The sequence below is a fragment of the Erpetoichthys calabaricus genome, chromosome 18 (genome assembly GCF_900747795.2).
Source record: "Erpetoichthys calabaricus chromosome 18, fErpCal1.3, whole genome shotgun sequence".
Taxonomy (NCBI): Eukaryota; Metazoa; Chordata; class Cladistia; order Polypteriformes; family Polypteridae; genus Erpetoichthys; species Erpetoichthys calabaricus.
The window spans coordinates 2,389,377-2,406,093 of record NC_041411.2 but is presented as its reverse complement, the minus strand read 5'-3'; the positions used below and the strand labels follow the sequence as shown (position 1 = coordinate 2,406,093).

At 40.1% G+C, this 16,717-nt stretch overlaps 2 protein-coding genes across 4 annotated transcripts in view; one reads left to right on the top strand and one right to left on the bottom strand.

The window, feature by feature from the left end:
• The window catches only part of LOC127526277 (mediator of RNA polymerase II transcription subunit 13-like), a 257,111-nt gene that overhangs the window by 174,673 nt on the left and 65,721 nt on the right, over window positions 1-16,717 (top strand). The window lies entirely within an intron of this gene.
• The window catches only part of tbx5a (T-box transcription factor 5a), a 111,276-nt gene that overhangs the window by 51,885 nt on the left and 42,674 nt on the right, over window positions 1-16,717 (bottom strand). For all 3 annotated transcript variants that reach the window (XM_028824750.2, XM_028824748.2, XM_028824751.2), the window contains exons 3-5: window positions 15,828-15,922; window positions 15,213-15,332; window positions 13,505-13,652 (exon numbers count right to left, since the gene is read on the bottom strand). In XM_028824750.2, coding sequence (XP_028680583.1) covers window positions 13,505-13,652; window positions 15,213-15,332; window positions 15,828-15,922 — 363 coding nt within the window. The remainder of the gene's footprint in view (window positions 1-13,504; window positions 13,653-15,212; window positions 15,333-15,827; window positions 15,923-16,717) is intronic.

Genomic DNA, 16,717 nt, shown 5'->3' with positions numbered 1-16,717 from the left:
AGAGTGGCCCATGCATATCAACAAGTGGTGATTGAACCTGCTGATTTGGCTGTGCTGTTATTTACGGAGCCTGCTACTCATCTAAATCAATAAAGGATCTTTCTGGAAGGTTCTTTTGGGAGCCAAAAATGGTTCTACTGTGGCATCGCTCTAAAGATCCACTTTGGCACCGTCATCTTTAAGAGTATACGATAAGTAAGCGAGATGGTATTTTCCAGTTTGTGTTTTTGGAATCAATTCCGAAATTCTACAGAGGCCATTTGTTTTACTGAACGAAGCAGTAAACAAGTTCTCTTTGTTTATTTATTTTTTTGTTTTTTTCTCCTTACATGCTCGTTTTATTTATAACATTATTAAGTAACACAGATCGGTAACTTTAAAATGGGCGCCTTTTAGCAGTGAGTGTCGCTTGGTTCGGTATCTGCCGGGCTTGTCATTAATGGTCAGTACGGCGACATCCTTAAGAGAGGAAAGTCCGCGTAAACGTTGAGTTAAAAAGAAAATCGAAGGAGTTAAGAGTCGAGAGATACGTCAAAAAATAAACGTACGCTGAAAAAAGAAAAAAAACAGTAAAAACGCATCACGGTCCCCGTTTATTTTCGCAGTAAGCGGATAATAATTTGAAGTAGATGCGCGTAAATATGCCAGTCATCAGTGTTTTAGCTGTCTGAGTGGCTGTTGCGGCGCCGTTATCCCACCGTGCTGCGCGATTCTGAATTTGCATCGAACTGAGATACTTGCATAAGGGAACGCCCCCTTCTAATTCTTCCCCCTGTAAGAATCCTGAACCTAATGACGGGGAGCCAAATCATTTCTCAGTGTGTTCCGAAATGGCTGTTGAGGTTATGGAGTTATTTTGAATATACTGGCGCAGCTGAGAACATCAGAAAAGAAAAGTTTCTTTCTCCACCAGGCAACGTCCCTCTTAAAAATGAAGGTGCCAGGGTGGCATTTCAGGGCGCTGCCAAGCTTACTTTTGTTTTCCTAGAAGGTAAAGGAGCCATCACTTTTATATTAGAGTTAAATGTAGTGAGAGTACCACAAGACCTCAGCGTACTAAGCACGTGCCGCTCTTAAAAATGAAGGTTCCAGAACGGATCCTCACAGCGATGCCATAAGGGGGGCATTTTAAAGACTCGTCCACATGAAGGTTCCAGAAAAGAACTTGAATATCAAACGGGCTTGATGAAGTGAATAGTCTCCTCTCGTTTGTCAGATTTCTTGTTTATTTCAATCCGTAACAGGCTCCATAAAGTAAATAAGCAGGAATAGATGGTAATACATTTGGGTTCAGTGACACGAGCTAACTCCCGATTTTCTTCATCTGTTAAGTCCTTTTACACAGACTGCCATACATTAAAGATTTTCAAACTATAAAGACGTTTTTCAAAGTACAAAGAATCCGTCCCAGAATGAAATGGTGTGTGGTCAAGCAATGGCTATAGGAAGAACCACACATCCCAGTAAAGACTCCTAAAGTGCCATTTTTAAGAGTGATAAAGTTGCATTCTGTTATTTAAGTCATTGGATTGAATCTGTCTGTTGACGTGTTTTGCACTTTAATATAATTAGGTTAAAAAGTTTAAAATGAACTATTTCGCTTGCGTTGTTTTGAATCGACATTCGTTCAATTTAATGTTAGTGATGATGGTACAATTCTACTGGCTGACGAATGAGAGGAGCCGCCCACTGGCCTCTGCTCCTCACTCTGTGATTGGCAGCTCAGCTGTCAGTCTTTTACACGTTAAACTCCGGCCGCCTTGTTTGCGAAGCAGGTCTTCATTTCGTATAAATACTAATCGAACAGCAGTGCACTTTTCTGAACGCTAAATAAGACGAAAGGACATCTAAATAAACAATGAAGGTAAATAAACAGTGGAGGTAAATAAAAACATCTAATTAAACAGTTAAATAAAAGGATATTTAAACAATGAGGCCAGTTAAAGGTAAAGGGGGCCTGCTGGATGTGCAGCTGCTTGGAACGAAAACCTTCAGCCACGTACAACTCCCAAGAACTTGACAGGAGAGCCGCTAATTCTTTAAAGTGATTATTAAAGCCCCCAAATAACGAGGGCGCTACAAACAGCCTTTAGGTAGATTTGCCCAACTACGTGGAGATGTCACAGTCCTCAAGGTATGGAAGACATCCACGCCGGAGAAAAAGAAAAACATCGGTAGAAATACGTCATACTAACCGCGTGTCTTCACGGTAAAAACGGCAATACAATAAATGGATTTTTAAAGAGATATATGCACGTGCATTTTAGTTAAATCGTTGTTTTAGCTGTCAGTATTATTTCATTGTTTATGAATAATTGTTGTCTTCTTTTTTTCTCATTTTTAGATGGGGTCGCTTTTTTTAGTAGACTTTGAGGTTTTCAGCATGAATGTACACAAACAATGGTGCCGAATTCTAAATTTGCATAAAACTATTATATTTGCATAAGGGAACGCCCCTTTGCTGCACAGTTGCACATTTTTCCTGATAATTCCCTGAGAGTTTTCTGCAAAAACTTAAATATGGTTAGCAAAATATGTTTTCAGTGCATTTTATTTATTGTTTTATTGATTGATTGATTGAAACTTGTATGCAGGCTTATTTTCTCTTTAAACTGTGGCACACCCCACATCACAACAGCTTTTTCTTCTCCACCAGACAACATGCATTGCCCGCCGTAAGCGCTGGGTTTTGTCCAAAGACTAAAGTGAAAGACGATTGACGTGTTTTACGTGTTTATTTAGTACAGATTTGTTTGTTAGATTCCTGCAAGTAAATAGAATCACTAGTGCAAGAATATGCATCAGGCGCCCAGATAACTTGGTTCGTTGAGAGAATTCTAAGATTAATTTTACCCACAAAGACAGAATTCCAATTGTGGACGGTATTTTGGAACTCTAAGCCGTACACTGATTGGTTGTTGCTGGTGACAGTATGTTCACCGTTACATGCCAGTCATTTAACCGTTAAATTGCGGAGCGTGTGGTCATCATGGCGTACACACAGAAACCCAGACAAGAATTCACAGAGATTTACACTCTTAAATATATAGGTGCCAAAGCGAGGGCATTTTAAGAACCGCCCAAATGCAGGGTCCACAAAGACCCCCTATTTATTTAGACCCCTAACAGGCACCTTAGCCATAGATGATAACAGATTTATGAAATCTCAGTGGCTTCTCGACTGTACAGAAGTCTTCTGCCTACTATCCTACTAGTATCCTGCCTACTATACGTGAAAGTCCGAGGAACTGCCATTTCATGCAAAGACCCCGTATCAGAATGCAGAGATTGTTTGTCAAGCAGGAACCAAACAACTCGGTGAAGTACCATTTTAGGTCCAGGATTTTTAAGTGTGTTGAACGAATTAGGAGAGAAAAAAAGGTTTCGTTTATTCGCTCATTTGCCAGTTCAATTTGTTTTTTCTTTAAATTGTGTCCTTACAGAAGTTTGTTGTTTTTAAAGAATTTTGGCTGTCAAAATTTTAAAAAAAAATCTGCACATGAAAATTTGCTGAACTTGACTGATTTAAATTGGATTTCCCATTTTGTGACAAGGCACTCGCGCGACAGCTCACTTTTTATGGGAATACTCAGCAGCACCAGGGTGATCTCTGTGTGCCATGCAGTCCCAGTATTCAGTTGTGCTGTTCGACACATTGGTGCGTCGAGACTTGGCACATCATCTCCGCGTTGTGTTTTATTTCTGGTTTACGTTAAGCCATCGATTAGACTTGACGAAATAATCGCGTAGCTAATCACCTGTCACCAAATGGGACAGTTTGCGGTTTGCGCGCATTCTCACTCATCGTGAATGTAAAGACGGCTTTCCTATGAGAGGTCGAAACAAAATATGCCGTTAAATCATTAGCCGTTGGCTCGTTTGTGAATCAGAGCCCCTTCACTCACACAACAGGGCGATCTGTTGACTCGGGCAGGCCGACGAACAAACCCGAATCTTATTATGGGATATCATCTACTGTTGAATTCTGCTCTGTACTTGTACATTTTTTATTTTTATACTGTATTGAGGATTTGTTCTGTTCTGTGTATTTTATTGTATTGACCCCCCTTTTTCTTTTTGACACGCACTGCACGCCCAACCTACCTGGAAAGGGGTTTCTGTTTGAACTGCCTTTCCCAAGTTTTCCTCCATTTTTTCCCTACAAGGCTTTGCTGTCAAAAGGCAGGGCCTGTTAAAGCCCATTGCGGTACTCCTTGTGTGATTTTGGGCTATACAACAATAAATTGTATTGTATTGTATTGTATTGTATTGTGTTTTAAACTTACACCAGTGCCCGAGTACGTGAATGTCAGCACCCTTTTGTCCCCACGATGTCCTCCACCGAGAGTTGCTCTGCAGTTCTTTTCTTTCGTTTCTCACCAAACTGCCGACTCGCCTTTCCTGAGGGGAGCGCTGGCCAGGTGAGGAACTGACTCGGGTGTAACGAAACCGCGCCCGGTAAAAAAAAAAGAAATGCTAACCTGTCAGGGGCTCAGGGGCTCGCTGATCAGCGGGACTATTAGAAGACGCGAATATTACTGTTAAGCGACTTCAAACTACTTCAGGTATTCACTGTGTGATTAGTCTGTAAGTCTGTAATTGAATTTTAAGACATCAGCGCCAGCGCTCAGTCACTAAAGGGCACTATACAAATTATAAACGTAATTCACTGTGACTCAACACAATAACACGCAAAAGTAGTGAAAGTTACAAGTCAGTGCCACATCCAACACAAACACCAGCAAGCGCCGTCAGTCCGTCCATTTTATAATCCGCGTAGAGTTCAGTGAGCTGGCAGCAAAGTCACGGTCTGCCTGTATTGATTTATAATTATCTGGGCTTTGTATGTGGGCAAAACACGAGTGTTTGATGTAGTAGTAGACCACCGTCAGGATACGAACAGATCAAGAAGACCTGAAAACATCAGGGTCGCTGGCTTTTTAAAATCACAAAGAAGAAGGGATTTCAGAAATCTGTTAGCATCTGTTCATGGGTACTGACAGAACCCGAGCCTATTACTGATTTAAACAAATACAGGGGCTTTCTGGGACCTTTATGTGAAGGGTTTCCACTCGTAAAAAGGCACTTTATTTGGTTCGATCTGTAACAGATTCCAACATGAACACACAAGAATGGATGACAACAAGATTTTAGAAGGACTCGGGCGGCATACAGTCAGTCACACTTTTTAAAAGCCTAATGAGCCAACTTCGTATGCAAAGATAACGTTTTTGAGAGTGAGACGGGTGTTTGTCGAGCAGTAGTGGAGCCGCACAACCCAGTAAGGCGCCGTTACGGAACCAGGATTGCTGATGAGTGAGGCGTTTGCCGGGCGCCCAGGCGCAGACTGCACAGCTCGTCCTTACATGCGGAGCACGAGCGCGGGTGCCGTGTTGCCATTTCATTTGACCGCAAAATAATAATAATAATAATAATTCATTACATTTATATAGCGCTTTTCTCAGTACTCAAAGCGCTATCCACACAGGGAGGAACCGGGAAGCGAACCCACAATCTTCCACAGTCTCCTTACTGCAAAGCAGAAGCACTACCATTGCGCCACCTGTGAGGGCAAAACACTGCAGGAATGCAGGTGTGGATGACTGGCCAAATAACGACGGCATCAGACCAACTGGGATTGGGCGAAAATGTGTAAAAATAGTTAATGCAGTTTCTTGAATGATAAGAAGAGTCACGGCCTTTTAATTAATTGTATGTCCGCTAAATCGTTTATAAAACGCATCTGCATTCCCAGCGTACGTTTTTGGCCGTTTTGTTTAGTTGATCAGGTGCCTTGTGATTCTGAAGAGTTAGGTTTATGATACATAGATAGACGGACAGATGTGAGAGGCACTATATATATAATAGATAGATAGATAGATAGATAGATAGATAGATAGATAGATAGATAGATAGATAGATAGATAGATAGATAGATAGATAAGCACTATATACTAGATAGATAGATATGAAAGGTACTATATACTAGATAGATAGATAGATAGATAGATAGATAGATAGATAGATAGATAGATAGATAGATAGATAGATATGAAAGACACTATATAATAGAGAAAACGTTATTTGTCCACTGCGGGAAATTTGGCTTTTTACAGAAGCTGTTTCAACAAATAAATATTTAAATAGTTAAATGCTGTTGTAAATATGAGTTGTAAGATCTGGTGAATATGGGAAACATGGCGTCGTGTCCACAGCCGAAACGCTCGGCCATCGACACGATTCGGGTCCTGCCTTGAACCCGTTACGCCATTCATAAATATGAATTTTGTTAAATGAACTTCATTCCGCCATAGGCTGTGGTTTCACACAAAGAGGAGTTTTCAAATGAAGCATTCGTTTTAAGTTGACGCGTTCACTTTTTGTTAAGAAAATCTAGCATAGTTAAGATAAATTAAATGAATGTCTTTGTGTAGAATTAACGTAACGGAATCAGTTTCATTATACTGAAATTTCGCATGTATGTTAAACGATTTGTTTTAGGTGAAGGTACATAGTTTTCTTAAGTCAATTTATCTAAACCTTATTCCACTACATATAAATGAAAATTGTGGACAGTGGTGCGATTTAATAAATACACGGGACACAAGGGTTGCTTAAGCTTGTAGTGGATTTTCAACTACATAAAGTTGCTTTGTGGATTGCAATTTTTACTGTGTAAATTATATATATATATATATATATATATATATGAATGGAAGAGAAGGTCTGTGATACGGTTTGCATATTTGCAGTTGGAGATCCACAAAGGGAGAAAAAAACGAATCACGTATCATAAAATAGTTTTATTCCTGAGCTTTCAACCCCTGTCAGGGGTCTTCATCAGAGGATAATGCTTAGACTTACAAGAATCAAAGGCAAAATATAGCGACACATTCAGTGGGGGGTGGGTGGAGGTGGCTAAGTCAGTATGATCAGAGGGGGGGGGGGGGGTGTATCGTTAAATTAAAGTGCATATGTCCTTCTTAAGTTGGCATATGCTGGGTTTATGTCCAAGTGTCTGTTGATGGCATTTTCATCTGATAGCCAAGATTCGGCCAACTCTCTGGCGCTAAAATGCCATCAACAGACACTTGGACATAAACCCAGCATATGCCAACTTAAGAAGGACATATGCACTTTAATTTAACGATACACCCCCCCCCCCCCCCCTCTGATCATACTGACTTAGCCACCTCCACCCACCCCCCACTGAATGTGTCGCTATATTTTGCCTTTGATTCTTGTAAGTCTAAGCATTATCCTCTGATGAAGACCCCTGACAGGGGTTGAAAGCTCAGGAATAAAACTATTTTATGATACGTGATTCGTTTTTTCTCCCTTTGTGGATCTCCAACTGCAAATATATATATATATATATATATATATATATATATATATATATATATATATATATATATATATATATAGGTGGATTGGTGATTCTAAATTGTCCCTACTGTGTGCGTGTGTGTGCCCTGCGGTGGGTTGGCGCCCTGCCCGGGATTGGTTCCTGACTTGCGCCCTGTGTTGGCTGGGATTGGCTCCAGCAGACCCCCGTGACCCTGTAGTTAGGATTCAGCGGGTTGGAAAATGGATGGATATATATATATATATATATATATATATATATATATATATGACTGCATTTATCATGGAATGTGAACATTGACAACATATTTGTATTGGAAAGAAAGAGAAAGATGCTTTTCTAAAGTAGGATGGGATACGTGTAGCAAAGGTCTCCTGTAAAGCGGCTTCCACAACCCCACATAACCCTCGGTATTTTGCCCAAAGTCTTTCTTTCTTTCAAATATACAAAGGTGCGGAGTTCGATTGGATCGTGTTGTCAACAAAAGGGGCGGGGCTTTATGCACGGTATTATAGTCCTGTACATCGGACTTGATTATTTTAAGTTAAGAGAACTCAATTGAACGGCGTTGACGGAAACTAGCACGTTCTGAGGATTACATAAGTATTAATTTTGAGTAAGTTGAATTTAAAATAAGTTAGTAATGTCCAGGAGACGGATTGTGCTTCTGTTGAAAGGAAATCTTGTGATTGGTTTGTTTTGACTCATTGTGTTAGTGCGACATCCGACACATTTAAGTCCATGAAACTTGGAAAAGTTAGGTAATGCCAGCAGATTTAACGATTTTTAAATTAAAGTAACTTAAATACATAAATTGAACATCCCCAATAGTTCTTTTTTTTTTTTTTTTGTCTCCGAGTTTCCCTCAACCCTGGACGGAGTGAAGCGGACCACTAGAGCAATGCTGACTTTATTAAATTATTAAAATTTACGCGAATCATTTTTTTTTTTGTTTGGACCTCGCACACCTTTAGACACTTTTTATTTTATTTTTTTGTTTCTTACATGCCTAATATCCATTACTAAACCCAGGGTGCTTCGTACATTGTTTACCTACAAAATAATAACTATTAAACACCAAGTTTACACGTACTCAAACTAATGCATATTTTTAAATAAATCACATTAATAATGCTCCAGAAAATCATCCCATCTATTAAGAGCAACCACAAATTATAATTCGTGGTCTCGCAGAGCTAATTCAACTGACCATCATATTTTAAATTAAAAGCAGGTGACAAAACAACAAAGGCAAGATGACTTTTTTTGTGGGAATTCGCTTTTTGGGGGCTTTGAAAAGGTTCCTAATATGTGGACAAAATAGAAATCTTTTGTGTGATTGTATAGCGAAGAGTCCTTTAAAATCGGGAACCCATTGGTGTTTCACAAATATTTTATCATCTGTTCATGGCTGTTTATTGAATCTGTTACTTATCTCATTTAATAAGGGTTCTTTCTGAAGCTTTCATGTGGAGGTTCTTTTAGGAACCAAAAACGGCTCCCATATGGCGTCGTTCTGAAGAACCAGGATACCTTTATTTTTTAGGAGTGTGGGGTGGAATTGCAAATGGGAAAAGGAAAATCTGGAATAGGAGTTGATTTATGGTTTCCATCGCTTTTAACGATGAAACAAAAGCGTAGCGACTGTTCTGTCACTTTTGACGTCAACCTTTTTCAGTACCAATGACACGTATTGTGTTTTGCACGTTTTCTCGTTTATTTAACTCTTTCTTTACATAAAAATAATAATAATAACAGTAGTGAAGACCAAAAGCACAACTGTCATACAAGTTCTGTTGCTGCCCGGACAGGCTTCCTCTCCCTGGACGGGTGGATGATTGGAGGGTTCGACATTTCCGTCGGCCACTAGTCGTTTCTACATGTTTGCGAATCACAGCAGTTCAGCTCACGGCGACATCCGGGACCTGTTTAAAGTTCGCACCCCCTCCTTGTGTCGCCGTCCTCCGCCCCGCCCCCTGCCTTGAACGGCCCGCCCCTTAAAGAGATAAACACGCGTTTTGTTTTGCGCTTTTTTCCTCCTCTCACAAAGTGCTGAAAGACCCTGGTGAGAAAGCAGCGAGAAGAGCCGCACATGTCCCTCAGCATACGTTCCAGCAGGCTCGCTCTTAGCAAAAGATTCCGTTATCAACATTTGTTTATATGTATAAAAGTGACCAGATAAGAATTCAAGCCTAGCCAGAAGAATTCAAGTTTCAGCCTGTCTGGCTCATTTTTCCTGTTGCTCCTAAGTAGAATCACTTTTATTTTTCGGGTGCGCTCGCAGACCTTCTTCCTTATTTGTGGATTTATTTGGACTGGTAACCAACCGGTCTCCATGGAAACCTGCCCACGCAGCAAGTGGCACTTCTCATTCAACAGAAGCGTGCCCTTGTATGGCCGTCTTATCTTGTCTAATAGACTTCACATGGCTGATGGTAACCGGTTATCTGAAGCGGAATCCTGGCTTGTTGCTATTTCTACCAACGCAACGACTAAAACTAAAAGCAGAAATTGTTAGTTAAAAATAAATCATCTGTTCAACAATAGTGCTTTTAAAATAATAATAACAGCAATAATACTTTTTGTTATTAAGTAATTTATGTAAAGCCTTGAAAGAATTGCAGCGGTTGTGAAGAAAACGTGCATTATTAAAAAAAATAATAACAAGAATGAAAAAGTCGTTTTAAACAGAAGGTTAGGACTTAATAGAACAGAACGTGTGGCGCCCCGTCCAGGTTTTGTTCCTACCTTGTGCCCTTCGATTACTGAGATACACTTTAAAAAATTGAAGGTAGCCACGCCAAAGGGAAACCCGTTTTTGGTTCCTAAACGACCCGTCCTCATGAAGCTTCCAGAAAGAACTTTTATTTCTTTAGAACTGTAACCGACTCCATGCAGTAAATTGATGTGAAATACCGGTGGGTTTCTGGTTTTAAACGGGCTCTCGCTGCACACGGCCACACAGGTTTTCTTAATCTCTTCTGGCCTGTTATGTAACCTGCCGTACATTAAATATTTCTATTAGGAAATTTCTCAAAGCACAAAAAACAACTTCACATGCAAAGAACCCCGTCCCAGAATGAAATGGCGCTTTGTCAAGAAATAGTTCAACAAGGAACTACACGGCCCAGTAAAGAACCATCATTATTAGGAGTGTGGGCTCCAGCTGCCCCGGATAACGGGTTTGGAAAATGGATGGATGGATGTGTAGTATAATAAATGGAACCAAAGCGCGTAAAGCTGGCATATAAATAAGGGAATTCATCCTACAGATTTATAAAGCAATGTGTATGACGAGTTTTAGTCCTACTCGGTCCGTCCATTTTTGAAGTGCCCCCCAACCCCCGACTCGATAACGCAGGAACCATGACGGCGGGCTCTCGCTAACCCCGAGGCGTAAATCAGCAGAAAACCAGGGAAGAAACCGACAGGCACACACGGAGAACATGGCAACTGCACGTAGGATACTCGTCAAATGGCAACTGTAATACAGCATGAAATGAAAATACTAAATTAAATAACACTTAACGTGTGTTTGTGGTAACACTCGATCTCTGTTCACATATGGAGGCGCTGCGAGAGGCAACACGTTTTATTGTGCAGCCCGGAAAAACGGTGCCAGTCAGCCCGTTGGGCTTTCCGCTGCCTAAGCTAAGCTAAGCTAAGCGGCGACGAGAAGAAGCTGGAAGTCTTTCCACTGTTAGAAAATGAAAACTGGGAGTGAAGCACAACCTCCTAAAGTTTGAATGGTCTGCTCATGATCTCAAACAACAATTCTGGGGTACTTACTAGACACAAAATACAAAAGTAAATATTCAGCTATTGGACGGTGATTTTTATTTTTCGTATCGTATTGATATTCTACATTTTCTTTACGGACATTTTTGTAAAACGGGTCTTATGCAAATACATAAACAGTACATAAAAAGTGAAGGACATTTTAAGGAAGGACATGCCGAGCACAGTAAGGCCAGTCGATAAGGCGTCCTCCTCAAGTGCAGCCGTCGATTCCTTCGTCTGTTTTAGCAACCGAATTTGTAGTTACGGGCAGCGGAAGATCATCCTGGCAGCGTCGGGCACAGCGCAGGAGAAATTGATTCCGGGTGCAAACCGAGACTTAGTTAAAAATAATAAAATAGAAATAAATAAAGTGAACTGGGCGCGTGTAAACAATATTGAATTACAAGAACATTGTGCGCAGAACAAAGAAAGAAATTTATTTCGACTTTATTACAATTCATGCATAAACAGTCAACAAAGTATGAGGCCAACGTTTCAAAACCGCTTCACAAAAAAACTACAACATCACACTGAAGTCGTTTATTTTAAAACTCCACAAAACATGCCGTCATTTTTAAAGAAGAAAGACGTTTTGACCAATAGAAGAAGACACAGAGATAAATTATTTGGAAACGGGGTACTGAAAAGGTTTCCGTAAATAAAAACGCTAAACTCTTCCACCAAATTACGTGCAAGTCGTAAACATTTGAGAGTTCACTTTACCCTTCAGATCACATTTCAATTAACAAAAAAATAATAACTTGCATTTAAATATCTGTATTGTTTCGGTCAAATTTATATAGGTTTGTATTAGAATGAAAGAGTAAACTGTTTCATAAGTTTTATACTTGAGCTCGTAGCGAACTTTATATAAACAAATCTCTGTGATAAAAATGTGGTTTCGTACAAATACAGACACTGCAATTCCAAATATATAAATGACTGTTAGCTTTAAGCCGAACAGCCAGAATTTCTAAATACAAAATGTTCAGAAGTCTTGTAACCAATGAAATATGTCCGTTAATATTAGAATTTAATTTCATGGCATTTTATACACAATATCCGCAATTATTGTAAATGAATACATTTCACTATTTGCACTTTATAAGTCAACTGGAGCAATGCGAAGGTAGGTCGTTAATATTATGACTTTATTATTAATATTATGCCAGTCTGTAGACCTTATTTCTAGTTATTATCAGTGAATACATTTCATTTGGTATATTTTATGAGTTAATTGTGGTAAATATATGCTAAACAAGTTCCTTAAACTTATGATGTTAGTATTATGCCAGTCTATACACATTATTCGTAATTATTATCAGTGAATACCACTGCATGCATTGTATGAGTTAATTGTGGCAAACTCAGTACTACCATTACTGCTACTAATACTTCTTCTTTTAATGTTTATTATTATTATTATTATTATTATTATTATTATTATTATTATTATAACAACCCAGTGCTAAATGAACACATCAAGTGTCTATAGGGGACCATTCTCTCTATATGTACTCTGTTAACACTGGAGATTTTGTTGTGTTATAATAATAATAATAATAATAATAATCCCTTGGGCCACATACGAACATACGCTTTCTAGTTTTAACTGTTGTTGATATTATTATTATCAATAATAATAGATACAACTTTACTTGTCTCCAGGCGTAATTTATAATAATAATAACAATCCCTTACAATATGTACTAATACAGAAATAGTGTTCTTTTTCAACTAATAATAATAATAATAATCCCTATAGCACCACATATAAATACTGAAATTGTTTTCTGTTTTTAACTGCTATCAATACTAATAATGCTATAAACCTATGCAACACATACAAATACTATAATAGTTTTATATTTTTAACTGCTATTAATAATAATAATAATAATAACAGTAATCCCTTGTACCACATAAAAATACTGAAATTATTTTCCATATTTTAAGTGCTAATGTTATTATCACATACAATTACTGAAATTGCTTTCTCTTTTTCTCTTTTTAACTAATAATTGTAATAATAATAACATTATTATTATAAAATACTATAATAGTTTTCTGTTTTTAACTGCTATTAATATTAGTAATAATAATAGTAATCCCTTCACCACATAAAAATACTGAAATTGTTTTCTATGTTTAAGTGCCAATGTTATTATCACATACAATTTACTGAAATTGCTTTCTCTTTTTAATATTAATATTATTATTATTATTATAAACTCTATGCACCACATACAAGTACAGATATCACTTTCGATTTCCCGGGCCGATTTTCCGTTTGTGATACTGCAGTCTAAACCCCCCCACCCCACCCCCCCACTAGTGACCAGACTGTCCACTTACATGTCCAAAGGGGTCCAGGTGGTTGTTGGTTAGCTTGAGTTTCTGGAACGACACCAGCTGCCTCATCCAGTGGGCCCCCGTCGCCGGCGAATCGGGATGAACGTAAAGCCTGCCCGGCATGGCGGGCTCTGCCTTCCCTGTCACCGACCTGTTGAAGAGAGCGAACGGCGGGTCAGAAGGCAGCATGCAGTGAAGAGGTCGATTTCTTCCCTGGCGCTTCCTTTGACAGGACTCTTTTGCTTTCCTTTAAGTATTTGTCTTTGACATGGATCTCCGTAAAGTCAGCTCATGGCAGTATCGCGATATTAACGATCAAGCATTAAGATGTTTTGTAGTATAAAAGTCGAATTTCGCCTGGTCTATACTTTCATCAAATAAAGTTTATATTCCGTCTTCCTCGTTTTCTGCAAACCACGACGTATGAACTTTAAAGAACAGGAGGCCCCCCCCAGTTGTTCAGACATCCGTTGTAACGGATTAGAGCCCCGAAAACGCCTTCAGCGAACAGCCGTAGTGACACCTGAAAGTTCGTCTTCCGCGGTCACGTCAAGTCACGTCACGTCACGTGGAGTTCTTCTCTTCCACGGCGCATGTCTGTGACAAGCCCTGAAACCGCAGCCTGTACTACAAATCCCCATTATGTGAAGTTATCTATCAGTTATTCAAATTACAAATCAGCGTATCGCACACAAACCACAAGGCGAGCGGGGCTCAGATTGTGGGGGAGGCTCTCGACATGAGTTCAGATGATTAATGGAACGAAGCTGGGGTGGAATAACACGGCAAGAACTGGACGTATTCATCCCTCGGACTTTTGACCCGGGATGGGCCGCTCGCTTTAACGTCGGTGTCCTTTTTAATTCGTTGTGACACTGACGCTCTTCAGTTTGACACCCTGTCCCAGATGCAAGCCCGTGTGGGTCAGACGGCGGCGTTCCTCTTCAAACCCGCTAAGTAAGAGCATCGTCTGCTCACAGTGACACGCACGGGTGGCTTTACTAAAGAGGAACACCTGCCCTGTGCAGAGGGGTCTTAAGTGACACCATGCTTGGGTTAAAACAAGACATTCAGATACGAGAAAAAATAAAAACTCTGATGGACAGGGAATCCTTCAGTTTGGGGTTTTGAGTTATATTATGATCGATGTCATTTAATCGAAGTGCATTTCATCTTCAAATTCTCCAGTTGTATTGTTTAAAACACAAACACACACACACCGGCAGCCACCATCAAGCGGACTTCATTCTGTCTGTCGAAGGTGGGCAAGTGCACGTGATTACAACAAAAATGCGAAAATTAAAAAAATAAATAAATAATGGCTAAACTGAGATCCAGATAAATAATAATATAGCGCATGGATTGACTGCAAATTAAAAGTCGTGTTTTGGTATGAAACAAAGAGAAGTTAAGAAATGGGACCAAGGAGTCCCATACTGTAAGTGTGTGTCGTCCATTCTTTAACACCACAGATAATCTGAATCGGTGATGTCGGTGTAAACGGTCACACTAAGCCAGCAGTCTGCACAGGCGGCCCAGGAGAGGCCAGTCCGACATCACCGTCTCGCGTGAGCCGCTATGAATCAAAAGAGACACACTCTGCTTTCTGGGGACCCCCGCACAGTTTCGTTATCTCTGGTAGCCTAACACACACACACACACACACAACAGACAGACGGGCAGATAAATGATGGCATTTCGTATAACATACCATTTGTTGTCGGCGAATTTGTAGCGGTGGTCGTCCGCGGGCACGATGTCCATCAAGAGGATGTACTTCGTTTTGGGGTTTAGGCCCGTTACCTTCACTTTATAACTTGGAAACATGCGCCTGGAAGCAAAAGGTCCTGGTTACCAAAATCATGCGGATAATATTAACAGTCTGCAAAATGATTTCTAACACTTGGCACGGGAATTAAAAGAAGCGCGAATAAAATGATCAGAAATGAATAGCCACACAATAATCAAGCCCTTTTATTTAATTGCGTCTTCCACGAGACGCTCACAAATCTGCGTTTCATTCTGTGCAGTCTGTGCAGTTAAAAATTAAAAACAGGCGAATTAAAATGAAGCTCAAACGCGTTTCCAAGCAGACGTGCAATCCGAAGAAACGCGTCGGCGACAAGGCCTCGGCTGGGCTGCCTGCCTTTGGCCTTTGCCGTTCAACACACGCGCCGACTTTCGCTGCAGTGCAGAGGAGGACCCGCGGTGAAGCAAAGAGGAGAACAACACAATTAAAACAAGAGCTTGAGAAAATGCAAGAGAAACGCTCCATTTCAAAAGAGTGTGCCATGCAGAGAAACAAGCACGAGACCGTGAGACCCACCTTCCTGCTTTCGTTATAATCATCTCCGTGCCAACTTCATGGAACTTCGACCACAGCTCCCGTTCGTGCAGGTACACTTTAATCCCCTCCATGCCCTGAAACAACAGAGTGCGAGGAGCACAGAATAATGGCAGGCTCTTTCAGGAGACAAAGTTAAAAGGACTTCTGCAAGTGCTGCTGAGACCCACAGGAATGGCTGTGCGTGCGCGTTCAGATCTTTACTTCTTATAAATGAGCGGCGAACAGAAAGACAACATTAGACCATGCAGACAAGTCCATGAAAGGAAAACTGTACATTTCATACAGGAATTCTAACATTTATACAATATGTTAAAGGTCTCCAGGACTCGAGCTCTGAAGTCCTGCATTTTAAATGTAAATCTCCACCACTGTTAACTGGCCATACTTCCTATCCATTAAATCAATGGGCAGACATCGTTGTTTTTCCTTTTCTGATTAATCAGTTTCTGCCTTGTTCTCCGTGTGTTTCTAACAAATCTGCATTTATCGGTGGACCAGTTCTGTATTTAGTGAACCGGCACACTTCGTATTCGTATAATTCGAATAACTGCATATTTGTACTTTAACTGGGAATTAAAGAGCAGGCGCTATACAACAAGACGTTGTGGGGTCTGGTCAGGCTACTGAATGACCCCGCTGGGCTTGGAAAGTCCGCCGTGCAATTGTGACTCCAGGATTTATAAAATATGAATTGCATATCGTGTAGTAGTCGTGTCTGTGCGTTTGAAGTCAATTCTGCTCGTAAAAGTGCGTGGAAAGACACTGGCGAAGTTTTGATTTTATTTAAACTAGAAGATCAGCCCGAAATTGATTAACTAAACCTGTGCAGCAGTCGTGCGAGATTTTATTTGCTGCCCCAATGCATAAAC